The sequence below is a fragment of the Plectropomus leopardus genome, chromosome 17 (genome assembly GCF_008729295.1).
Source record: "Plectropomus leopardus isolate mb chromosome 17, YSFRI_Pleo_2.0, whole genome shotgun sequence".
Taxonomy (NCBI): domain Eukaryota; kingdom Metazoa; phylum Chordata; class Actinopteri; order Perciformes; family Serranidae; genus Plectropomus; species Plectropomus leopardus.
This window is the reverse complement of record NC_056479.1, coordinates 8,995,866-9,022,678: the sequence shown is the minus strand read 5'-3', so window position 1 is coordinate 9,022,678 and position 26,813 is coordinate 8,995,866. Positions and strand designations below refer to the sequence as shown.

The 26,813-nt window shown below is 39.9% G+C and overlaps 1 protein-coding gene and 4 non-coding genes across 5 annotated transcripts in view; 4 read left to right on the top strand and 1 right to left on the bottom strand.

Moving 5' to 3' along the window:
- kcnh6a (potassium voltage-gated channel, subfamily H (eag-related), member 6a) overlaps positions 1–26,813 on the top strand; it is a 34,676-nt gene that overhangs the window by 5,244 nt on the left and 2,619 nt on the right. Inside the window, exons 3-15 of the mRNA XM_042505260.1 lie at positions 1,809–1,958; positions 2,763–2,866; positions 3,628–3,937; positions 5,324–5,526; positions 16,038–16,463; positions 18,041–18,458; positions 20,202–20,401; positions 21,655–21,907; positions 22,663–22,856; positions 24,163–24,262; positions 24,358–24,645; positions 25,339–25,522; positions 26,125–26,332. Of these exons, the coding sequence (XP_042361194.1) occupies positions 1,809–1,958; positions 2,763–2,866; positions 3,628–3,937; positions 5,324–5,526; positions 16,038–16,463; positions 18,041–18,458; positions 20,202–20,401; positions 21,655–21,907; positions 22,663–22,856; positions 24,163–24,262; positions 24,358–24,645; positions 25,339–25,522; positions 26,125–26,332 (3,038 nt within the window). The remainder of the gene's footprint in view (positions 1–1,808; positions 1,959–2,762; positions 2,867–3,627; positions 3,938–5,323; positions 5,527–16,037; positions 16,464–18,040; positions 18,459–20,201; positions 20,402–21,654; positions 21,908–22,662; positions 22,857–24,162; positions 24,263–24,357; positions 24,646–25,338; positions 25,523–26,124; positions 26,333–26,813) is intronic.
- trnac-gca lies at positions 1,703–1,774 on the top strand. The gene has a single exon. It is a non-coding gene; the product is annotated as a tRNA-Cys (tRNA).
- On the top strand, positions 20,570–20,641 carry trnac-gca. The gene has a single exon. It is a non-coding gene; the product is annotated as a tRNA-Cys (tRNA).
- On the top strand, positions 21,170–21,241 carry trnac-gca. The gene has a single exon. It is a non-coding gene; the product is annotated as a tRNA-Cys (tRNA).
- On the bottom strand, positions 25,560–25,631 carry trnac-gca. Its single transcript has one exon. It is a non-coding gene; the product is annotated as a tRNA-Cys (tRNA).

Genomic DNA, 26,813 nt, shown 5'->3' with positions numbered 1-26,813 from the left:
GTTACGGGATTACTTACAACAAGGGATCCATTACAATTCATTCCAATGTGGGCATTAATGTGTCCCAAGTGTTCATGGCAATTCATCTAATAAATGCTGGAAAATGTCACTAAAAGCCAAAAAAAAAAAGAAAAGAAAAAGAGTTCAACATGTTGAAGTTACGGGAAAAGTTGTGAAATCTCCAAAATCATTAGGACACATTATCTAAGAATAAATAATTTTACCATTTAACTAGTTACATGACCAGGAAGACAATCTGCCTTGTTTTAAAAACATGCTGAAGGCTTTTAAAATCATAACACACACTATAAGAAGTCCTGTCACATTTTTGCTGTAAATCAGTCCAAACTGAATAACTTTCAGACTTTCCCCGATTCTACTCATAAAAATCAAACATGAAAAGCACAATTTATCAGGAAGAAAGATCTTGATCTCTCACCACCATGTGTGGCGACCATTCTCAGTTACAGACCACTGCAGACTCACCATGATCTTGAAAATGACCAAATCAGATATTTATAATCAGGCTTTAAATCATGCAGTGTGTTCTTGGCACAAAGTTGCCTCCCCAGCGAGAACAGGCAGGCACACTCAGGATCATAGTCTTAATTTCTTCAGAAGACATGTTCCTATGGAAGCACATTTGTTTTGCCTCTCCTGTTCTGCCATAATGGTTTGTTGGTGCAACCTTAATCCATGCTCTGCTCCCTCCTCAACAATCAACAAAATCAAAACCTCAACCTGTATTTATCTTTGGTGCAAACATTGATTTTTAGAAATGTTACGTACAAACAACAACATAGTTATCACAGTTGGGCATGATAATAGAATTGTAATGAGTGAACACAGAGAAATAACAGACGTTTAAATTTGGCAATCGCGCTTTTAATTGAGCGTCCCCTCGACCTTTCAAAGCTTTGTTTCCTCTTGACTCCCTGACTTTATCTCAATGCCGCCATCAGTCACAGATTGACCAGTGCACGAGTCGGCATTTTGCCTCCTTGATCTCTGTCACCTGTGACTGTTCAGTTCCATTTTCACCTTTTTATCTGTCACTTTCACAGAGGCACTGATGCAGAAACACATCAGACTGAGGACGATTACAGTCATCCACCATAAACACAACTACAGTCACTGTCTACTTGCAGACATGCACGTGTCTTCTGTTACTTTGGACATTTGGGCATGGGGCGTACAGTCTAGAGTGCTGTTGTCATGGAAATGCAATCAGCATGCCAGCTCAAAACCACTAAGCATCTATTTGTTTTGTCTCCTGCTTCCAACTGTGCCTCCAGACTGAGCAGGCAGAAAAAATTACGAACAAGTGGACACAATGTGATTCGGCTGCTCTCACATGCTGATTTTTTTTCTAGACTAAATTCTTTTTTTTCTGATTGGATGTGTGACTGGAATTGAATGCAGGAACTGCATGTGTATATAGACATATGGTCCTCTATATGTGCGTGTGTGTTTGTGTGATCTGCCCTCTCCCTCGTGTCTATTTTTAGACCTCGCTGATTGCAGAGTGAAGTTAGACCTGGTGAAATTGTCGCTCATTTGGCCTTTTTTAGCTTTCTGTGTTTGAAATCTATCTTTGCCTTTTCTCATTTAAATCTCTCTCTTTCTCTGTGGTTTCCCCCCTCATGACCTACAGTAAAAGCGTCATAAAAAAAATCAGATGGCTATGGCTGACAGTTCATGAGGGGGTATAGCTCAGTGGTAGAGCATTTGACTGCAGATCAAGAGGTCCCCGGTTCAAATCCAGGTGCCCCCTGCATTCCTATTGAAGCCTCTCTCTCTCTCTATAGGGACATGCAGACCATGCTTAGTGGACATTGTCCCCGTCAAAAGTGAGGAAGGCATCGTCATCATGTTCATCCTCGACTTCCAGGAGCTGATTGATCCGTCTCTGAAGAAGTCAGGCCTCAAGCAGAGAGTCGCCCAAGGATGGATTTACTGTAAAGCCCTTAAAAATAGTCTCACATAGTGGTCAGCATAGACATTTTCAGTCATGGACATCGTAAAAATGACCAAATGTTCTCAGTTAGCAGATTTCAGATTCATGCACAAAATGAGTTCCCTGTCTGATTTTGCTAAAAAAAAAAAAAAATGGGCAAAAGTGTAATATTAACGAGATAGTTGGTATTTTTTTTAAGTGGGGCTTTATGAGATACTTATGTATAGTAGGTGTATTACATACAGTAGCTGGCAGAAGGTGTGCTCCTGGTTTTTTAGAAACAGATATGGTGCGCACTCCACAGGGGTTGATATCAAAACATACATCAGCCACTTTGAAAAAAGGCCTACCTAAAAATATTTCGAGTATTTTCACTGCTTTACCTCACCGTCACACAGCCTTTTACTTTGGCACTACATTTTTCATTCACCACAGCTCAGCTATTTGGGTGAGAAAGTGCTGTTAGTCGCTGTTATGTGATCCAACTAAAACCAAATTTCATAGTGAAAACATTCAGTACAGCATCCACTTGTAATTTTTAGGTAGTTTTTTTGTGGCTAAAGTGGCTAAAACACATTTTGATATCAACCTGTCTATACTGCTGAGCTGTAACCCTGTCTGTTTTTGCAAACTGGGAGCGTGCCGACCACCAGCTACTGTATGTAATTACACTGACTATATATAAGTATCTCATACAGCCTCACTTCAAAAGCCTGAACTATCCCTTTAAATAATTTCATATGAACTTAAGTTTTAGAAGATAAAAGTTTGATAAGACCTGAGCTGAACAGACTTCTCCACTTAGGTCAAAATCGCAGACTGAAGATGAGGCTGCCGGTGCTGCGGTCCATGCGACGACCTTCGCTCTCCAAAGATCAGTTTGAAGGAGTGGTAGTGGACTACCTGCAGGTGAGGTGGCCCACACACACACACACACACACACACACACACACTCACAACACACACAACAGATGATACAATGCAGTATGCTATGCTTATTACAGTTTATGCTTCACATTCTACTGTAGTATGTACAGACATGACAGAAGCCATAACAATAGTTCTACATATTTGCATTAAACAGCCTTTGTAATAACAGTATATTTGAATTTGCGGACAAAACATCATGCTTGCGTACAGAGCACAAGACAAAAAATCATTCTGCACTCAAATTATTTATAGTCAACAAGCTCTTTTGGGTAAAGCCTTTCACAGCTGAAGTTTGAAGTTCAAGTACTGATTACTCAGACCAAGTCAAAGGGAAGAATGAGGGGAAAAAAGCCAGTTGTTGAGTTTGCCTGTTTTTTCTCAGTCTCCCCTTACTTCTGTTTACAGTTCTCTTTATATTTTGATGAATGACTTCTTGTGTAAAGCCATTTCCTGACAGTATGTATACCTGACACCGGAACTGTATTTGGCCATGTCAGGCTAGTTTACACATAGGCCTTTTTTGGCAGGGATGAAACAGTTTTTCTGTTGCAGTTCTTCTTTGTTTTGTGAGCTTAAAGTTTTATCTGCAAAATGACACAATGTAAGGACAAAAAAAGTTCTGTTTGAAATTCTGAACCTGCAGACTGGTAGTCTTCTTCTAAGAAATACTCATAGCGTGCATATTTTAAAGAAATGATTTACACCCCAAGACATGTACTCCTGCTCTCTGTCCTTGACAGCCCAACAGCGAGGAAGTCCCCCTCAAAGAGTTTCGGATCCCGTCCAAGGAGAGCTGCATGCAGTCTGAGACAGAAGCTCTGATAGAACAGGACCTGGACCCTCCCTCCCCTGCAGCCCAACCCTCCACCAAGAGGCGCTCCTTGCTGACAGACCGCCTGGACCCCGGCAACGCTTTCCCCAGGGGGACATTACCTCGGAGCTGTTCTCGGGACAGCGTCCGCAGTCTCCGACGTGCCTCGTCATTAGACGATATTGATGGAATGAGGTCCGAATGGAGCAGTCGACCTGGAGACCCCCGAACCAACAGCAGTGAGTGTCTGACTGGCACACTGCAAGCGTCTCAGAGGGAATTTTATTTAATATACAGAATTAATAGTAGTATTATTACAGGAGGAAAACACAGCTGTATTTGTCTCAGCGAGAAAATATTGTCACAGTACACAATATCATCATATTAGTGAAATATTATATCTATGAGCATTTAATTTTATACAGTTAAACTTTTGACAATCGGAATACACCAAGCATGCAACATTACATTATTATTATTTCATATATGTCTTTATTTATTTGATGATGACATAATTAGACAAAAATTGATAATACTGAATTACTGCCAGTCCGAGCCTCTTGTGTAATATTAGTTAGAAACATAATATATTAACAAAGGCACATGTCATATTTTAACATAATTAAGATACTTTTTAATTACTGTGGATACAAACAACAGACCTAATGACAGATTAAATTATTTAAAATGTGTAATCTTACTTGTAATACAGAACATAATTGGCAATGTATTTTTCATCAACTTGTCTGAATAAAAATTGGGTCTATGTTGTTAAAAAAAAGTGACAACATGGTTTGAGACAGTAAAGAAAAACATTAAATTAAACAGAAAATTACGCACGCACATCACCTGTGAAATTGTTATATTCTGGTTTATTTTTATTTCTCAGCAAAGAGACATTTGTTTAAAACTGATCATTTTAAAATAAACAAAAACAGCTCACAGCATTTTTCTTACAGAGATCCACTAAAACAGTCTTTACTTTGCTATCAGACCAGAAAAGACAGAAATAGAGAGATCAAAGATCACAGCTCTCCATCATCCATAACACAGAGAGCGTCGCTCTGAGCACGTGCAGCCCGCTGATGGTTGTTCCAGCAGAGGGATACAAATCAATCCCTCTGTCACTGTGTGTGAGTGTTTCTGATTGTGTGTGGGTTTGTGGTCCATTTGTGGTAAAATTGGACATCACTGAACATATGTCCCCCTCTTCTCTGGGGGGAAGTATTTTGTAAGGAAACTATTTCTTGTGCCTTTTTCAATCTTACTCTGGACTCCCACATCACTCATATTTTCTTTCATTTTCACTTTCATTGCATGTCCATCTGTATCTTTGGGGCTCAGGGAAATGCAGTGTGTCCTGATTCTTCTCATGAGGGAAAGAAAGAGTGGATGAAGAAAAGCATTTTCTTTCTAAAAGCATTTGATAATGATTTGACCTTCAAACCTGAACACTTTTAGATTCAGATGTGCATCATAGTGAAATTTCTTTGTCATTCAAATGAATCTCCTGATATTAGTTTTCTGCTCTTGTTTCCTTTTTCACATTTCACCACCATTCATTTATTATTTTCCTTGATTTGCTTTTGAGTCTCAATTGCTGATGTTGCTGCTCTCTGCTGCAGATCTGAAGCCCAACGCTCTGAACTCCACATCTGACTCGGACCTGATGAGGCATAGGACCATCGGCCGAATCCCTCAGGTTACTCTCACCTTTGGCTCAGACCGGATGAGACCTCCTTCACCCACTGAGATTGAAATCATTGCACCCAGCAAGATTAAAGACCGAACGCAGAATGTCACAGAGAAAGTGACTCACGTCACTCAGGTAAGACGAGTCCTTTAAATCTCATTTTCTGTCTGTCTTTGCACTTCATTGTTATTTCACACATACTTTAATCATGCCCTAGGTAAAGTTACTAGGGGTGCTAAATTTGGCATTCCCAGTTGTTGGATGCTTACACATGTTTATTTATAAATTAAAGATTGTACTACTTACGCATTCATTCTTATTTCGTTCAATTAAAAGAGGTATGACTTTCCTTATGTCTTTATTTAATGGTTACACTGTGAGAACAGTTATTAGTGCTTGCTGTCTTATTTTCCAGTTTTTAAATAACTTGTCTGTGAGCTGAAAGACTGGCTGTAATTAAAGACAGATCAGTGTTCAATGTTCTTTTCATCATTTTTGCTTGATGAAAAGTTAATAATGGATGTGCCTGTGCCCACAGACTGACCGTTAAAGTCAGCTGAAACCAGACTTTACTGAACATGAGTTATTTTTCTTGTTATAATAATAATAATACTGCGAGGTGACATAATTCTATTTTAGTAAGGGCAGTTTTATTAGAGTGAACAATAATTTTTAGTGCTGGATAAAGACGAATAGTGGAAATGTCTTTGACAATTAGCCCCTATCGTGATGTGTGCATTTATGGGGTAGGGATGCAATGGTTAATGTAGGAATATTACTCTGCTGGAGTCTCCACACTGGTGGTGAAAGTGTAGAGAGTTGGTTTCGGGTCATGCCTGTTTGTCCTGAAATGAAACTGACATCAGCAGAGAGGAAAATGATTTTGGAATTTGATTGTAGCAGAGTGTGGTTGGGTTCATTTAAAGTGATGCCCATAGTCAGCTGATGGATTAGAAGCTGGAGAGTAGGGAAGAGATTTGTGAATGAAATGAGAGCACAGAGAGTCTTCTGGATGCCCACTGCTCTGACATTAACGTGAAGAATTTTAGAAATGTCTCAAACTATTTGATGATTTTTATTTATTTATTGCTTTTTCGGATGGATGTTTTTTTTTTTTGTTTTTTTTTGCAGTGTAGGATTAATGTTTTTGGATAACTTTCAGTCAAGTTAAACCTCATTAAGAGGTAACAGAGTTTCAAAATAGCTTTGTCTGACAGCTGTTTAGCAGTAAAGATTTGTCCCATCCACCCATTGTCTCTTCACAGGGATAGTTTGGACAAGCATGTCTTTAAATGTTTACTGCTTTTGGCTCACTGAAGATGCCAAAAGACATCTGCAGTTGCAGGGTAAGAGTGTGAAAGAAATATCTCACCTCAGGTGTGACATCTATGGCACCAGCAGCATAACACTCTCATCAGCCAACTGTCATCACAGCACAGTGTGTCAGAGTGCATTCTGGCACGCTTCTACTTCATACACACCAGTGGAGGAAGAACCACAATGGAGAAATATTCCAATACAAGTAAAGTTCCTGATTTTAAAATTTGTGAATGGGTGCTACCCAAAGTGTTACATTCAGAAAATTGGAGATAATAAAATAATTAAGAGTAGGTCAATTAATTAGATCAACTGAAGCATTAGAAAAAAAAAATCTAAAAACCCCTCAGTTCATGATAAAAAGCCATTAGGTTTTAGTATGGCTGGGTGATATGGAGAAAATAAAATATCACAATATTTTTTTTTTTTTTTTTACCAAAAATCTTAACATCAATATTGGAACAATTTGTAGGGTTGACTATTGGTGCCTTCACAAAATGCACAATGAGATTTTTGATAAATAATTATCAGTAATGTGGGTAAAGGCAATTAATAGAGCAGCTAGAACAGTCTGGTGAGTTCAGAAAATTACATAATTGAACTGTAATTTAGCCTTTAAAAACAGGAAAAGGCAGCATTTACAATATTATGATATCTAAAATCTAAGATGATATCTAGTCTTGTATCGCAATAGCAATATATAATTATTATATAGCCCAGTCCGAGGCCTCATGCAGGAATACTAGCAAATTTCTCTCTTATTTTTAATATCTACAATTTATTCATAATCTGATGGAACTCATCAAATTCTTTGATTCACCAATGTTTATTTATTTTATCATATATTTACATTTAGGCGATTATATGTTTTAGAGTAAATACAATAATTGGATTATTCAATTTTGGGGCTAAAGAAGTTGCTGCATGATGTCTTTTCGAGGTGAAGCACACTTATGAAATTTTATTTTTCTAAATGTTTGCATATTTTATAACCTTATCTTATGCTGAATATCAAATCTGAATCTAAAAAGTAATCCTTAACTTGAGCTGTTGGATAAATGTTATGAAACACTAACCACACGAAATTTAATGAAGAAAAAGTACAGAAACTGGCTGTAATATAAGCTGGTAAAAATCAAAGAATTAGCACCTCAATATTATAAGTACTCGAGGGGACTTTTTCACATTACAACCACACAACACACACACACACACACACACGCACACACACTCACACACACTCACATAGACAAAATGTAATGGACTGGCCTGTTTGGTGCAGGATTGAGCCGGCTGTCGGATGCTGTGGGGCTCCCTCAGTGCAGCACATTAACCCAGTTTATCTGAGGGGCTTCCACAGCGGTCAGTTGACTGTCTTTCCATCCAACCTCAGCCAAAGAGGAAGTGTTTTTGCACAGTTTGTTTGGCTTTTGGTTTTGTCATTTTGTAGGATAGCCCCAAAAAACTGCCAACAGATTTCAAAGACGTGATAAATTGGGCAATCAGTCATGGTGGAACAAGTGATGTTTTGTCACCATGAGGTCATTTGTAAAACACTTTACATTTAGGTTCATAACTCCAAGAGCATTTTACAAAAAGCAGATAGACCTTTTTCACAGCAGACATTTTGACATGTCATAGAAGGTAAAGCAGAGGTGTATTTATTAACATCTATGATAGCTACTGGCTCACTGGATAGTGGCACACTTACTGGAACTGAATCATTGTTAATGTTATCACTGTCACCTGTGCTTTTCCTACTGTGACAAATCAGATTGTGAAAAAGGTCCATTGTCTGACGTTGTTAGTCTGTCCACTTCTCCAGCCTACTACTACTCTATGACTACTCTAGGCCCCTTCATTGCCATTTTCCATCCTTCCACCAGATGTCCTCTGACTTGCCCTCCTTTACCCGTCACCTGACTGCCCGACCTGTCTACATACATCTGTTCTCACTCCCCTCATCTGCTCTACAGTTGCCATTCATTAATGCCAGAACATCAAAGTTGCCATGTACTTCATGTCTTTATACTCAAGGCAACCGAACCTGACCCAGACTTAGACCCTTTACCTGCCTGCCCTCTCTCTTTGCTTCTTTCCTGCTGTCTTATCACAATTTCTGTTTGGACTTTTTGGACTTGCCAGCCATCCCCATTAGCTCAGAATGTAGTTCAGATACCTTAATTCTTTAAAGCATCCCTTTGACTTGTTGGTTCAAGATGAGTAAATAACTACAGGCCATGCAGTCTTCCCTCAAATTTTATATACAATATATAAGCTTGTACCTTGTGAAAAGTTTCTGTATGTTTCTTTTATTTGATGAATGTTCCTGTAAATGAAATTTCAATGTCATGAAGGTTTAGGTGTTTTTACATAAACTGTCACAGCAATTGAGCACAATGTGCAGACAATACCATATTTAGATAATAATAACTCCTAAATCTTTATTTATTTAATGTTTATTTAAAAGGGACACAGCACAGAAGTTAGCAGGACTGCTAAGTTTTCCTTTGGCAGGTTGCAGACAATAGACATAAGTAAAGAAAAAGAAAATAAAGCAAGAGAGGATAAAAAAAATGAATACAACAATTCACAAAGAGGATAAAAGTGCAGTAACAGTAGCAATGTAGACTGTATGGCATAAAGTGCATGGTGTTTGATGGCACTTAAACTGTAGACACAGAACAGATTATGAAGGCCATAACTCAGTTTTCATGTGTCTGAGTAACTTTAAATATTAAACCCCAGACAAGATTTAGGTGTTCTCCAGGAATAACTGCCTTAATAGGATATTCTGCATGACTGGCTATCACTATGTGTATTTTAATAAAGTTCTGAAGGAAAATTGTGAATGTAAGTGCTCTCTGGTTTCACGTCTGCATATGTTTTTTTTAAAAATAGTTTTACACTTATAGAGGATGTACATTGAAGGAAAAAATATACATGCATAATGTAAGCATTAGACTTGCATAGCTTCTGATGGTGTATCTATTTATTATTAATGGCTCCTAAATTTGCATGCAATTTGCACAGTGCAATAACCCTATGTGATTGCTGCTGCTGCGGTGATAGTGAGATCTCACTTCTTCAAGTGGTATCGACAACCGGCCGCGGAGGCAACGCGGCTTCTGTGGCCCTGGGAAAACTGACAGGATGAACAGAAGGCCTCCAAAAATGCCTGGCAGAACACTTAACTTGTTATCTTGAGTCTGACGTCATGTAATTCGAGTTTGGATGAAGAGAGTTCTTCTGCGTTAGCATGGCAGTGGAGTGGCAAGAGGGTTTGTCTTACTTTGAATGTTTCTGAGAGAAAGCAGAGAACAGTTATTACAGCTATCTGTCTCTGGTATGTGTCCTGCAGACAGACCACACATGACCTTCCTCAGCTCGTCTTCATCATATTTAGTCTAAAACTGTATCTGCAAATCTTGTTTTTAGTCAAAACAAGGGGCTGGAATATTTTCACTTGTGTGTGAATCAGCTTTTTTCAGTAACTGTTTTATATCATATTTTATGAATTAACTCTTGTGGTAATATATGAATCTCCTCCATTTTAACAGAATTTCTTGGTATTTTTGTATATTTGTCGCTTCAACCATGGTGGCTGTCTCTGCTTGTCCATGTATGCACATTTACATTTTCTCATTCCAACAAACCAAAAACATTTTTAAAAATTTTAAACTTTAATTATCCAACTATACACTCAATAAGCATTGTTTACATTATTCACTATGAAGGTAACAAAACAACCATTTGTTTTAAAAATGTGTATGTAAATGTTAATTGTTTAATATGGTAGTTATGGGCGTGTTTTATTCAGAGCCTGAGGTAATGATGTATCTGATGTATGTCATGTCGGTATAGATGGTATATGCGGCACAGAGAACAACGGCACTCAGTGTTGAATGTGTAAGGATGTATTTTTGGAGATTGTGTGTGTGTGTGTGGGGGGGGGGGGCGCACAGACTGTCTGTGAAGCTGTCTGTTCGGGGTGAGATGTTATGAAAGCGAGTAAAAAAGGGCGACGGCTATTTGGCTATTGAGCGGCACTCGGTGGCTTGACGCTGATGCCGCTGACCTTGGCCTCTGGAGCTAATGGAAGTGGAGGGCACGCTCTCTGCGCATCTGTCAAACCTCCAACTGCCCTAAAAAAATCACACTGCTGTCCCCTCTAACCGCCTTCATGCTGGTGGCAGTTTGCGCAGTTGTCCTTTTAAAACAGCTTGAGTTGACTCGCTGCAGTCGCATCATCGTCATGGGGTCACAGATAAATGTGAAGCCCTGAAGGTCAGGTTTTAGGTCACATTAATCATTTATGTTGTCATGTGGGGGGAAAAACTCAAAGTGGTCAATAACCACACCAAGCACAAGTATTTGTAAAGAATTATCAGGGTTTTTTTTTCATCTAACTAAATCTATAAGCAGATGTTACCTTTACTTTTTGATATGCCGTTATACAATAAAATTGTTCATTATTCCGCCTTTATAATTGGATTTCGATTGGCACCTTACAAAAAGGGAAATGAAGGCTGTCATTGATCCTTGCCCATATTGATTGGTCTGCATAACATGAAGCACACAGTGTGATTGGCTAGACTGTAGCTTGTGAAAGACTGGTGACTGGAGAAAAGGCTGGCACATTCTCACTAGCGTGTGTGAGATAGAGTGTTTTGGGAAAGCAGAAGTGTGTTTATGTGGTGCCCCCTGGCTTTAGAATTAGCTTACAGCAGGAGACAATGGAGATTCTCAGTTTTAATTCTATTTGTATTTCAAAGATGGCATTATGGTGTTCAAATTTTGGGGGCAGAAACTTGTGCACAGTCAAACTGTATCAGTTGAAAAGTTTTGTATTCACAAATTCTTATGATCTGATCAAATACTGTCTGCATTAAGGCAAAAAAAAAAAAAAGGTTGTGTCTGGTTTCTTGAAATGCAATCAGTTAAATAAATTAGCCACGGGACTTGAGAAAAATGTCAAATAACTTATAAAAAAATGTTTAAACCTGCATGACAATACCACAATATTACAGACAGTGTGGCTTAAAGGGAAATTTCACCCCCAAGTCAAAAACACATTAGTCCTCCTACTTGTAGTGTTATTTGTCAGTCTAGATTGCTTTGGTGTTGTTGCCAAAAAAATACATTTGAAAAAGTCGACTCTCTTTCCCTCTTTCCAGAAATCATGACCCTGTAACTGAAGATAATCCACAGACCTTGTTTTGAGCAGTTTCATGAAAGAACTATTTTGTTTCTACCGAACTACACTTGCCAACCATATCAACACACAGAGGGATGCGTGTGCATCTTATTTTAGCACCAGAAGCTGAGTGTCATTTAGTTCCCTTATATTGGAGAGAAGGCAGACATCTGTAACACTCAGCAACTCACACCAAAACAATTTAAATTGATAAATAGCACGACAGGTGAAAGGAAACGTAGTTTTGAATTTGGGGTGGACACTCACTTTCAAAACTCAGTATATTGAGTTCTGTATATATTTAATTTGCCTCTTTTTGAAACAATACCCAGAATGATTTTTAGTTGATTATAGAACATCACATGACCTCAGAAACAGCACATGAATTTTAATGCACCCATGTATGTCAGCATAAAGACTATAACTCAAAGAGCATTATGCAAAACAATACAAACACAAAATTAACATGGTTCAAACACAATTGCATGAAAATAGAGATATAAATATTTGCATAATTATTTCTCAATTCCCTAACCATAAATCGGGCTGCCTGTAAAGAATATACAGTAGAGTGCTAAAGGAAAGCTACTTTGGCTTTTCGCAGTGCTTTGTTTGTTGAGCATCAGCGGAGGAGACAGACTTCATTCATAGAGCCACTGGATAATTTTTTCATGTTTAAAGGAGGATCCCACAGTGAGGGCTGGGCTACAGGGAGGGAGGAGAGAGCAGCAGGGAGGGAGATACAGATGGATGGATAGGGGTTTCCTCCCTCTCTCTCTCCCTCTCTTGCAGTCTCTTAGTCTTCTCCTGCTGATTACCCTGTGGTGCGCTCCAGCATGAGCTTCAAGCATAAACTGCAGCCTGTGAGTACCTCAGCCTTCCTGGGTCTCTCAAGCTCCCAGTGTCCTCCGCAAACTCTGCCTTTACTTTTTCAGCTCCACTTCCCTGTTTGTTGTACCCTCTCCTCCTCTTCCTCCCTCTCTTTATCTTTATTCTGCACCTCGCTCTTCCCGCTTACCTACTGTAGCTCCACAGGTGAGCAACACCAGCGTTATCCAGAGAAGCTGATGCCATGTGACCTTGGTATGACAAGGTCTGGTCTGTCTGTTTGCAGTTTGCACATTTTTTTGCACAGAATCTCTCAGCTTTTATACAATGTTGTTTTTGTGTTGCTCCTGTTGTGAGTCTGTTGAAAGGGTTTTAAGTACAGAAATAGGTGCTGTGTTGATGTTAATAGTGGAATCAAACAGGATGGGGAAGGTGCACTGGTTGAAAAATTTGCAAGAAGAAAACAATAACTGAAATTAGTTACATGTGAAAGATTTATTACTTTGCATTGTAACTTGTTTAAACAGTAAGGATAGGATTTAATGTTTTATCGCAGATAAACTACAATCCACAGTATGTGAATATTTCATGTCCAAGCTGTCCTTTCAAATTTTAATGCCATAAAACTAGCAATTTCATTTATATCACACTGGCTTTTATGATTTACATCATTTATATCCTGTTTTGTCTTTAAGCTTCCCTTGTACATCACACTCCACTGTTTTTTGTTTGTTTAATATATGTGGAAATTCATAAATAGTGCACTGATGCTGTATTAATTATAACGTCCGTGTAGCAACACAGAGCGGTTGCGTGCGAACTGGTGGTGGCCGTTGTTCTCTGGCCGTCATTATGAAACAGGGCCGTGTACAACGTCAATAACTTAGCATTTCTTGGATGAGTGAACTTTTGCTCATGTGTTTACATTCTCATTACTGTGTTGTCTTTTCACATCTGTGCAGCTCCTGTGGTCAGTCGCTGCTGACACACAAAGGAGTGCCAGAGGTTGTTGTGTTCAGTGAATATTGTGTTGTTTCCCACCTTTTACAAATACTGCACGCTGTCTATTAGTTATAAAAACACAGATGGAGCCAGAGCAGAAGCCAAGATGCCTTCAGTCACTAAATCCCACTGTGTGCTATAATGAAACACTATACAAACCTTGGTAAATTCAAAGATCTAACTTTGTATTTCCCTCCTGTTCTTTTGACCAAATATGGCCATGGACACATATAGTATCTTTCTCAATGTAATGTATCCTTAAGAGGCAATTGACTTTGACTATTTCTGACCACTGTTTACATTTAAACTAGGAAAGAGGAAAGAAACAACTTCTAAAAATCCAAGGAAATACAATGCTAGACTTTACTTACTGGTTCTTGTATGTGTTTGTCGCTGAACGCTGCAGCTCCTCGTCAAACACGTTTTGCTTCTTTTGTCACGGTGTCTATGACCATAATTATGCAAACCAAAATGCAAAAGAGGGTCTAACCACTGGATGGTTTGTGTGGAGATGGAAGGCCAGCAGTTCACTTAAAGCATTTTGAATATGGCCTAGTTATGAGAGAGCTTTTTCACACCAGCAATCACTTTTAAATCAGCCACATGGTGTCCTGACTATGCAGAATTAACTAAAATCACTCCTCTGCATGGTTTCCAATCAATGCAGGCACTTATTGTGGCCCGCAATCGATCAGAACATTGGTAGAAGGGGTCACATGGTCTCAATAAAATGGTGATCATGTGGTGCAACAGAGGCAGGTGAGGCCACAGTGGGCTCTTTAAAAACAGCACTTAGTGATTTGACTTAGCAAAGAGCCTGCAGAGAGCGGACAGAGCTACACTGTTAGAGGTGATTTTGTGATTTTTGTAGAAGTTTGTAGTTTTTCTGCATGAAAGTGATGCAGGAGAGTGGATGGCCGCTACACAGCAGGCAGGCAGGGCTGCAGAGGGTTTGGAGGAGTTTCCTCCTCTGCTGCTGTGGTCGACACCAGGATGAGAACCTGGACATGGAGGCCCTAATTGTCGTACCGGTCAGTGGGAAATAAATACTTATCTTTTGACCCGTTCACAGTTAACTTATTGTTTTGTGTTAGTCTGCCTGTTAATGCAGTTTGACAACTCACTTAGGGAGTGGTGGTATCACTGGATGGGGATCTGTGAATTGATGTTTTTTGAATCACTAAAGGCTGGGGTTGGTTCTGTCCATTTAGCCGCTTTACAAATTCTGCCTTTTTGAAACTGCATTTTAAATGACGGCATATTGCGACTTTTCTCCTGCCAAATCTTGTGAGAGTCTTTTTGAGGAAGTAGTCACTTACCTCTCACACACAGAATTAACAACTCCTTTACTGTGTAAATATTCTGGAGTCAGTCAGGATATTTTTGTTTCCTCACAATCAAGTGACGTGACAGTCGTGTTGCTATGTTGAGGACAACAACTTAACTGCTAGTGCTTGGTTTGGCTTAGCCCATGTCTTACTTTTTTAAGAGAAGGCTGTGTGTCAGTGCTCACATGGGGATTTACTTTTTAAGTTGTGGGTGTACTCTGTTATCTGTACTGATCTAGACAAATTTCTAATATGACTTAAGACAAACTACTGCTAGCAGTGCATGAAGCTGGCCGCTATTTACCAGTATGCAGTCCCGGCACTTCTACATTTTACTAACAAGCTGCTCCCTAAAGCCTAAGCCTAACCACTCAACAACTCACAAAACTCAACGATTTTTTTTAGAGTCGGGTACTGGGCCACAGAATCTGACGGGTCACTGATTTCGATGTTACACGAGTACTCTTTTCTGGTTTCATATCAGGTTCTCTGGGCAGATCATACTGATCCTAAATAAATAACATTATCCAGGGACCACTAGAGGCACTACATAGGCTATCCAGGGGGCACTATGTGATGCTAACATGTTCTTCCTTCTTTTTCTATGCTGGCAGCTAGTCTAGTCTTTAACCGGGTTTAACAAGGATAATGATACTGATAATGGTGAATACAATTTAAGTAAATGGTAAATAAATTAAATAATCTAATCTCAACTTTTTGCTACAAAGTTACTTTTATGCTTTGGGATAATGTTATTATCTTGCTCTCTCTCATTATAGTGTTTTATTAAGTGTTAAGCAGTGTGCTCTTTCCATGTTTTCATCTCCTCACAGATAAAACAACCAATGGACAAACCTACAGAACACCTCTTAGCTCTCAGCTCAGCCCCTATGAAGTACACACTATCCCACGAGTCACACTGTCCTACCTCCATTATTAGTGAACTTCTTGCTATACTGTCCCTCTTTCTTTAGGTGTTGTCCCTCGGTGCTGACGTGCTGCCAGAGTACAAGCTCCAGGCCCCACGCATCCATAAATGGACCATCCTTCACTACAGCCCCTTCAAAGCGGTATGGGACTGGATCATCCTGCTGCTGGTGATCTACACCGCCATCTTCACTCCGTACTCAGCTGCCTTCCTTCTCAATGAGGTGGAGGAAGAGCGGAGAAGAACCTGTGGTTACACCTGCAACCCGCTCAATGTGGTGGACCTGGTGGTGGATGTCATGTTCATCATAGACATCCTCATCAACTTCAGGACCACCTACGTTAATCACAACGATGAGGTGGTGAGCCACCCGGGACGCATTGCACAGCACTACTTCAAAGGCTGGTTCCTCATCGACATCGTGGCTGCCATCCCCTTCGATCTGCTCATATTCCGCTCTGGCTCTGAGGAGGTGAGAAAGACATCAAACATCAAACATTTTACTTTACTTACTCCCAGTGTTGTCTGACAAAGATACATTTTTCACAAGAGACAAAAGGTTAAACATCGTAATTGCTCCCTATGTGTAATCATGGCTCTGTTTCATTTACACATCTCAGTAAGTCATGCCAGTGAGCAAGCTAGATAAAACCAGCCATTAGTTATATTGTCACTTACATCTGTCTTTTCCTGCCGCATGTCTGCTGTGAAAAAGCTTTCTTGGTATTTGACAGGTATTCAGCACTATGGTTTTAAGGTGTTTATGACGCATACCACAAAACTAGAGAAGTATCTTAAGTAGAGTTGTTTCAGTACTGACACCAGTATCTGAAATGCCTCTAATACTTCCTAAATGACTGGATTGGGTATTGGCGTACTTAACTTCTGTTGTAGAGCTGCGAAGAAGAATTGATTTCTGGTAAAATAGTGTAACATTAGCTGTTAGAGAAATACTGGGTTTTACTCAAGGTTTGACCTGAGCCATGTCATACAATAATAAAGTCTATCATTTCTCATTTATAGAGGGTTATTAATATATAGTTTTTTTGTTGTTTTTTTTTTTAAAAGAATTGTTATCGATACTCTCTATTAGCCAATACGCAAGGTATGAAAATGGGTATCAGAAGAAAAAAAAGGTATTGGAACATCTCTAGTCATCTGTTAGAGTCCATTTTTAAACATTATTGTATGTCATTGTCATCCCCATCTCTCTCCCTTTGTTTTATGTCTCCATCTCCACTGTCCCTACCAATGAAGGCATAAATAACAAGCAGACAGAAAAATTACAGTACCATAGTAGATAACAAGGATAGAATATCCAGTGAATACGTTTCAGCTTTTCCAGAGGGAGCAATGAAAGAAACTAAGAAACCCCTTTGAGTTACAGATGCAAGTGGAACAGAGACATTAAATCATCCCCGAAACATTTAAAGTTTGATCAAGAAAGAAAGGTTGCATGCTTTTTTGCTGAGACTTCAACCATGTTTGGACGAGCACTTCACTCACCAACTGGAAAAATATGTCAGCTATTCTGACAATGTCAGATCTCCTTCATACTGTTGACTAAAATTGGTTATTGAATTATTTCATGCAGTTGCAGAACCATTGTTGGATCTAGATATACAACAACTACTCTAAACAGTTTGCAACATTAAGAATTTTGAGATTTAGTGAATCCATTTGTTATCTAAACATCTTTGCAAAGTTCAGATTGGTCCAACATTCAGGTCGCAGGTTTGCCTGGCTGGAAGCATTTCACAGACAGTGTGCAGACTTTGTTCAGTGTTTTTGAGACTGTAAGATGTAGTGGTGGTTGGGTGTAGGAGATTAAGTGTCAGCTCATCATAGTCTGTGTGTATGTATGTCAGTTTCTTGCACCATGTCAGTCTCAAGTTGTCTGAATCTCAGTGATTGATGTTGCTGGTTTGAGCATATTTTACACTGACACAAAAAGCTGCTAATATCTCTAAACATAAAGTCGCCCCTCTCTCTCTCTCTCTCTCTCTCTCTCTCTCTCTCTCTCTCTCTCTCCCTCTCTCCCTCCACCAGCCTCAGACAACCACTCTGATTGGATTACTGAAAACAGCCAGACTGCTGAGGTTGGTACGAGTTGCCAGGAAGTTGGACCGCTACTCAGAATATGGAGCTGCGGTCCTTTTCCTCCTAATGTGCACCTTTGCCCTCATCGCTCATTGGCTGGCCTGTATCTGGTATGCCATCGGCAACGTGGAGCGCACCGGCTCTGCCCGCATCGGAGGAATGAAGATCGGCTGGCTGGACAACCTGGCTGACCAGATTGGTAAACAGTATAATGACAGTGACGCAGCCTCGGGCCCCTCCATCAAGGACAAGTATGTTACGGCCCTGTACTTCACCTTCAGCAGCCTGACCAGTGTTGGATTTGGGAACGTCTCACCCAACACCAACCCAGAGAAGATCTTCTCCATCTGTGTCATGCTCATTGGCTGTAAGTAGAGTGGCAGTGAGTCTGAAAGAGCACCCGCTTGAACAAATAAAATACTAATGGTTTTAAGGCAGCGATAGGTAACTGTTAATGCGTGAAAACCACGGTTACCACGGTTTTAAATTCTGATTGTTGCATTTTTTTGTGATTTAATTGGAAAAGCTAATGACCAGTACTTTGTGTCAATATTTGGTCTTCATATTTTTTACATTTTCATGCTATACAATACAAACATTCTTTTGTTTCCCCAAAACTTATTTGTATGTAACGGTGGAAAAGAAAGTGACTCTCAAACTTTCCACTGAAATAAAGAATTTACAAAATTTTCCAGACATCACACCTCTTACAGGTTGACTTCTGTATTTTTCAACCTGGACCCTTTTTTTCCAAGTTTTTGTCTCTAAGTAACTAATAGGAGCAGCCATTTTTAAAAATTGGCCCTGAAATGAGCAAGAGAGTTACAGACGGCAGCCCAAAACAGTCTTCAATGTAACCACTCTGGACATTTTTCTCACTGTCAATTTACATCCTGTAACAGAGCTTGTTTTTGTCACTGACAGGCTCAGATTCTTATTTAAAGTGTTTGACAACATTATGCAAAGAATACCAACTGAGACAGACGTTTGTGTTAAAGAGTAACATCCTTTTGGTTAAAAAGAAAGACCCCCGAAATCACTATCGCCAAACAAACTAAGCTCCATTTAAATAAACACTTATTTGTTATCATTGTAAAACACACTTCATTAAAGCCAGCAGAAACAAAATAAAACTCACAAAATTCATCTTCATCTTCATCTCTCCATGGTTCAGACAGTCACAAACTCTATTTAAGTTGAAAGAAACCCTTAATTCACCAACCTAGATGTAAAAATGTGCTCGCTCTTTTTATGCTAAAATCACAATTTAAGTAAAAGGCAGTCTGGAAGATTTGGTGATAGTGGATTGGGCCTCGTTCAACAAAAAGTTTCTTACTCTTTAACAAGGGGATCTGTCTCTGTAGGAATCCTTTCTATAATGATTTCAGACACTTAGAATAACAATCTGAACGTGCGGAGGCGAAAATTTGTACTTTCAGTGGATGTAAATCAATGGTGCAACACACCCCAAGTGTTTACATTACAGCCTGTTTGGCCGCTGCTGTCTGCAGTGCTCTCACTCAGACTATACAAATTTCAAAAAATGTTTTTCCCATTAGTCACTTTGACACAAAAACAGGAGAAAATAGGGTCCAGAAATATTTGAAATAACCAAACTTACCCTGTAAAGGCAGGGTGAGCCATGCATGTATATAAATACTTGATCACAAATTAAACTCTGGTGTTGTGGATTCTTCTATCTTAAAATCAGGCTTATCTTCAAAAACATTATCAGGCAATTATGTAAATGAAAAAAAAAGGTTCAAACACTTTGTTCAATGATTATTATGTAACACCTATACTGCTCTTGCAAACTGACTTATTAACTCTAGTCTAAAGCTGGTGACTGAATTTTTAATAACCGTAATAGCTACTAGAATTTCTTTCTTCAATATTGTGTTTTAATGATCGATTTTGTAAAATGATTTAGTTTTACAAAATTGATATCAGTATGTTGCCAAAGGACTTTGATTTTAAATACATACATTTGTTTTGCATGTTATCTGTTTGTGCAAAAATAAAATCTCTATTTTGAAAACTGTTCATTTAACCAATCTTGGTATCATCAATTACTCCAACATGTGGTTTCTCTGTCATCTGTCCTACGCAGCTCTGATGTACGCCAGTATCTTTGGTAACGTCTCAGCCATCATTCAGAGATTGTACTCGGGCACGGCTCGATACCACACCCAGATGCTGCGGGTCAAAGAATTCATACGTTTCCACCAAATCCCAGGAGGCCTGAGACAGAGGCTGGAGGAGTACTTCCAGCATGCCTGGTCCTACACCAATGGCATCGACATGAACGCTGTAAGTCATGTGAGACATTCATACACACCTCATGGTCGTGCACGAGTTCACAGGAAGCAAGAGCTCTGTATTTGGGTGGACAGTGGATGTTTACACAGTTTCAAAACATGACATTATTGCTTTATATGTTCATATGAGTGATTTGGTTCTTAGCCTGTGTCAGCATGGGGGGGTGTAGCTCAGTGGTAGAGCATTTGACTGCAGATCAAGAGGTCCCCAGTTCAATTCTGGGTGCCCCCTAGTACAGTATTGTTTTTGTCTGTTTCTAAAACCACATCTGCTATATACAGGCCACTCTGCTGGAATTTAATTTCTTTTTAAAAAAAAATAATCCCACTGAAAGAACATGCCGAAAATGTCTTTGCTCTGAAGTGGATGGTAAAAATAATCAGCCAAACAAAACTTAAATCCCAGAATGTGTTAGCACACTTGCTTTCCTCTTGTCTTTTATATATATCCCATTGCAGCATTACCTTAGGTGTGTGTGACCTACACGGGTTCTTCGCCTTGTTTTTGTTGCTGCAATGACCCAGTTTTTTCACACTGAAATTTCATGTAACCTTATACTCAAATGAACACAAATCCAAGTTTTCTCTGTTGGATTGCAAGTGGATTTGCTTTCAGAATAAGAGATAGTTGTTTTTTAAAACATCTTTTACATCTTCCAACAAAACCTTTGTCACAGTCAGCTTTTTTCCCTGTGCCTGAAAAAAGGTTTCCGGATTCATGCATGCTACTGTAGTGATGCAATCACTCCTGGTGTTCTGTGGGGGTATAGCTCAGTGGTAGAGCATTTGACTGCAGATCAAGAGGTCCCCAGTTCAACTCTGGGTGCCCCCTTCCTGTATAAACACACTTGAATGTTTCCACTGAGGCTGAAACATTGGGAGATGGCAATTTTAATGATAATGTATGTCATATCACTACTTGGGCTGCTATCAGCACTGAAGCATGGCACAGCCTGAGAGCAGCATTAGCGCCTGCCAATTCAATGTGAGAATAGATAATCACTTGGAGCCACTGTGCTTTGTGCCCCGCCTGAATCGATCTGACACAATCTGCCCTCCTTCTCTCACCCTACAGTTTTTTTCATTATGTACCTTTTAGATTCAGTTTGCGTTTTCCATTTTTAGGTTACATTGTTTTTAAGATATAGGACAAATAGATGCAAAAATATCAAATGTTTTTTAAAAAAATCATAAAAAACAGATGCAAAATAATCAATTAACCTAATGACCTCTGTTGACCTGCAGGTTTTAAAGGGTTTCCCTGAGTGTCTGCAGGCTGACATCTGCCTCCATTTGAACCGCAGCTTACTGCAGAACTGCAAAGCTTTTCGAGGTGCCAACAAAGGCTGTCTGCGGGCTCTGGCCATGCGATTCAAGACCACCCACGCTCCGCCGGGTGACACTCTGGTCCACAGTGGGGACATTCTTACCGCCCTCTACTTCATTTCAAGAGGCTCTATAGAGATCCTCAGGGATGACGTGGTGGTGGCCATACTAGGTGAGCTGCAAGCCACTGCGGAGGTTCTACTCACTTAGTTATTTTCCAGTAAGATTACAAATCAGCATTTATTTTCATAATTCGTTGTTCACTGAAACAACCAACAAATGAATTCACCTAATGACAGATTCACATTACAAATAACCAAACTCTGAGATCAAACCTTGAAATTGAGAAAAAAAATCTCAATTTTACACTTTTGAGACATTATAACCGTGGCTGAACTTTTGTTAAATGACTGCTATGATTTATTTTTCATTTTGTTACTTTTTTGTATCTGTTTTACCAGTCCAATCTTCTCCTCTCTTTCCCACAAAGCCACAACTCTGTATGTGTATGTGTGTGTATGTGCATGGTGTGTGTGTGTGTGTGTGTGTGTGTGTGTGTGTGTGTGTGTGTGTGTGTGTGTGTGTGTGTGTGTGTGTGTTGTGTTGTGTTGCCAGAGGTGTTTGGGCACAGCTCCACATCCATTCCACTGTGGCATTGATCATCAATAGGGCCAGCACTCAGATCCAGGCCTGCATAGGTCATTTCTTTTCCAGTTGTGTTTGAGGGGATCATTAATTTGTTTTGAGCAGAGGTGCTGTTGAGGATCAGGGTCACTCTAGTGCTCCATTTCTCTTTTGTTTTGTATCAGATTCAGAGTAACTTGTTTCACTATTATTAGCACAGGCTTGCTTACTTGTTCAAACATCTATTGAGTAACTGTTCAGCTTTTTACATGTTCTTTCTTGCTTTTGCTGTGGTTTCTGTAGGAAAGAACGACATCTTTGGCGAACCCATCAGTCTGTACGGGAGGCCAGGTAAATCCAGCGCTGACGTCAGGGCTTTGACCTACTGTGACCTTCACAAGATCCTGAGAGACGATCTGCTGGAAGTGCTGGACATGTACCCCGACTTTGCCGACATGTTCTGGAACAACGTGGAGATCACTTTCAACCTGAGAGATGTGAGTGCCATTAGAGAGCATTGTTACATTAATAGTGATTGCTGTCATTTTGTCAAATCTGTGCTTTTGTTCTTGCCTCTAAACCTAAGAAAACCTGTTTTAACCAGTTTTATGAACAAACATGGTCTATGTACATTAAACATTTCACCCATAGATTTATTATCCATCAGGCCCCAAAAGCACCTCATATTGGCTTGCACTCTTTTTTTTCAGTCTTCTTTTACTGGCGTATCACTTAACTGTCTCTATGCACAACATGCTCAGCAGGTCATTGCTCTGGGCTGTCTAAGTGGTCACAAACTCAACTGGGCACCTTAAAGTGGTGAAATCGAAAAGGTATCATCACTTAGTTTTAACTGCTTAGAAAATCTCCTCTTAGTTTTATGGTGTATCCCTGTACTTATATTTAAAGTAATATTCCATCCTGTATAAATTAGAACATTTCTTAACATGATGCACATGTCATGTCTGGGCTATTGTTAGTGCATTTGTTGGGTTTTTCCTTTTTGTGATTGTGGATTGTAAATCCCTAGCTGTTTTAGTGAAGATTTTGATTTCTTTTATTGACCCACCATTACACCAACTTATGCAGGTTAGAGCTTAGATCGGGCCCAAAAAAATCAGGCCCGGCCCCACATGAACCCACACAGTTTCTGTCCAGGCCTGACCCGAGCCTGAACCACAGCAGCAGGTTTGGGCCTGAGCCTGATTAAAAACCCGAATTTGTACTGTAAAAATAGGCCTATACTATATCATATTTTATATATTATAAAAGAAATATTTTAAAATATTAAAACCGTTATTACAAGCTAAGGGTTGGCGTTTTTCCTCGCACCATTTCTCCTTCTATGTCTGTCATCTCGTGCACGACAGGTTCAGCAAAGCAGGCTGTGTCCCTCAGTATGTGTTGTACGCACGGTGATGGCAGTGCAGCATGTAGATGTTGATCACCACTCTCCGCTGCATTTTATTAATATTTCTTCCATTGCTGGGGAAGGAGACACAAACTGCCAACCAGTTCACCTTGCAACCCCCCTTTCTCTTCTTTTCTGTCCCTCTCTTGCCCGCGCTCTCTCTGCCCCTCCTCCGGATCTCTACATTTAATCGCTTTCCCTCTCTGTCCACCCTCTTTCTCTCTCTTTCCCTCTTGAATCACTCCATAATCAAATCTCTAATGCAGGTACAAATTTTCAAATGTAGATTTATCAAACATAATGACATAAGACAGTAAGTAAATGTACGTATATATCCTTTAAGTATGAGATCAGGTGTGCATTTCTGAATTACTGAAACTGATATGTATCAGGCAGATAGAATACACCAGCCAACCCCGGGCAAGGACTCTGAATGTGGCTATCGCCGGACAAGGCATCGGAGAAGCTCCCTGCGTCGTCGTAACCGACCAGGTGAGTGAGTGAGGAGGCCTAAAACAATTATGTTTCTGTTCTGTCTAATCTCTATATAATCTTATCATGGCTGTCCCCTTGCACTGTTTGTACAGACGGCATGGACCGTGAAGACTCTTACCCGGATCAGTCCTGTCCTATGGCAAACCACCACCAGGGCACAATGGCAGGATCCCACTGGGAAGACCTCTGCAGCAGCCCCAGCATCTGTTCACAGTCTAGTGATGAGGAGATGAAGCCCACGGGACACAGCAAAGGGGAGCTGTACCCCACCGGGGGTGACACCAGAGACTACCCCCCAGCAGTGGTCAACCTCCTGCCTCACAGTGGACCCTCAGCAGGGATGGGACCACCTGTAGACCTCGGAGGACCGCCATACTCAGGTAAAGACTACCCACAATCCCCACATCAGTCATGTCTGGATTGACTCCAATAGACCTGATATTGTCTACACATTTTAGAGGTGTACCAAATGAGTTTTGAAATCACAACTCTATCAGTGCACTCTTTAAGGAGCAAGAAAGACACTTTCAACTAAACTTAAAATCCATCTAATAAAATCTGAAAATTTAACCAAAGAAATGTTTAAGAAAAGCTAATATTCTTTTGCAAATCATAACAAAGATAATACTTTTGTGCATTTTTACATTTAGACTCACAGTTTGTGATAAAAGAAAATATATATATATATATAAATGTGTCAGTATACCTTTAAAATCCCAACCCTTTCAATAGCAGTAAGAATAGAACTGAAACTAAAAAGAAAAGAAAAGTAAAAGTAAAAGTAACATCTGCAAAAAGCAGGGATTAAAAATAAAGTTTAAATGTTTAATGTTTAATGTTAGAATGACTAAAATATGCCTGCACCAAAACTAAGAAACCTTCACGGAAATTGGAATAAAATTTTTAAATTATATGAAAAGCAAAACTAATGAAAAATTCCAAACTAGATTACACACTGACTGGTTCTAATCCTGTATCCACATATTACATGATAGTTTGTTTTTCTTTTTTAAATAACAGACAAGAGGGTGTTTTGGAAATTAAAGGATTGTTTCTCATCTCCTTCTGCACAGCTGCAGCCCCAATCAGCATGTCAGGCCTGTATGGCTACTGGCCAGACCGCAGAGCCAGCCAGTTCTCAGACAGTCAGAGACGACCGTCCTCAGTCAGGGCCAGTTTCCACCCGTCACCCTGCGCTGAGGATCGGCCCAGTGAACTGGAGTCCAGACTAGAGCTGCTGCAGTCTCAGTTAAACAGGTGAGTTATTTTTAATGTGTGCAAAATGACAATAAAGAGGGGGCACCCGGATTTGAACCGGGGACCTCTTGATCTGCAGTCAAATGCTCTACCACTGAGCTATACCCCCTGCTGATATGAGTCAATATTATGTCTGTCTTCATTATTAGCCTCTAACAGGTAATGTTTACTTCCACATCGTACTTGTGAAGACTCCTCCCTTCCTCTCCTGCTATGTTTACATGTCGGTTCCCAGCTGGTTGTGTGCATGATGTTAATGTGCGTAGCATATGGAGGAGAGAAAAGAGGTGTTAGAGGAGGAGAGAAAGACAGTGATAAGAAAGGGTCACAGATGAGGGTAAAAAAAAAAAAAGAATAATTTTCATTTTTCAGTCAGTGTATGTGCGTCCTGTCACCTGCTTGTCCTCATGTATGCCATTGGGGAAGAGAGATACTATAGGGAGAGCAAGAGAGAAACCTAGTGGACATTTTTAAAAAAGCAGATGAGAGGATTTTATAAAACACTATGATGTGCTCCATCCACCATCAAAACATCAGTGTAACTTTGTGTGTTTTTCTTTTCGTGAGGATAAATAGCTGATGTCTCTCTTTATCCTGCCAAGGCTGGAGACCCGTATGACTGCAGACATCAATGTGATCCTGCAGCTCCTCCAGAGGCAGATGGCCCCGGTGCCTCCGGCCTACAGCGCCGTGTCCCCCAGCCCTCGCCCGCCTCACCCCACCACCCTGTACAGCACAGCAGCACCCACAATCCACACCGTCCCTCCAATCCAGCCAGTACCGATCGACAGCACTGCCTCACTGCTACAGGTGCTGTTTTTAGTTTACGTACTTAACTTTGCTGATCTGAGGTCAGTCAGTTTGGGATCCTCTTTGTGTTCATTTCAGTTAAATCAAGAAATATTTTTTTATTTTGTAAATTAAGGAATAGTTTGACAGTTTGGGAAATTGAAACCAGCACCTTTAAAGCTCACTAATTATTATGTATTGTCACGTGTTGAAAAATCCATACAAAAAACTCGAGCTATGTGCCTATTTCTTTTGCCCCTTTCCCACTGGGCAAAAAAATACTAACACCCACCAACATCTGACATTTGTCTTTCATTTATTCTCACAACAAATCATTCAACAGTGGTTGTACGGTTATTTGTTAGCTCCAGCTCTGATCGGCAGTGATGGAAACATGGCACCTGCATGGGCATACAAATTTTTACTCCTTTTCTGGCGCAACCAACATTAATCTCTGAGACACTTCACATCATCTCAGCCACAAATTCTGTCTCTCTTGAAC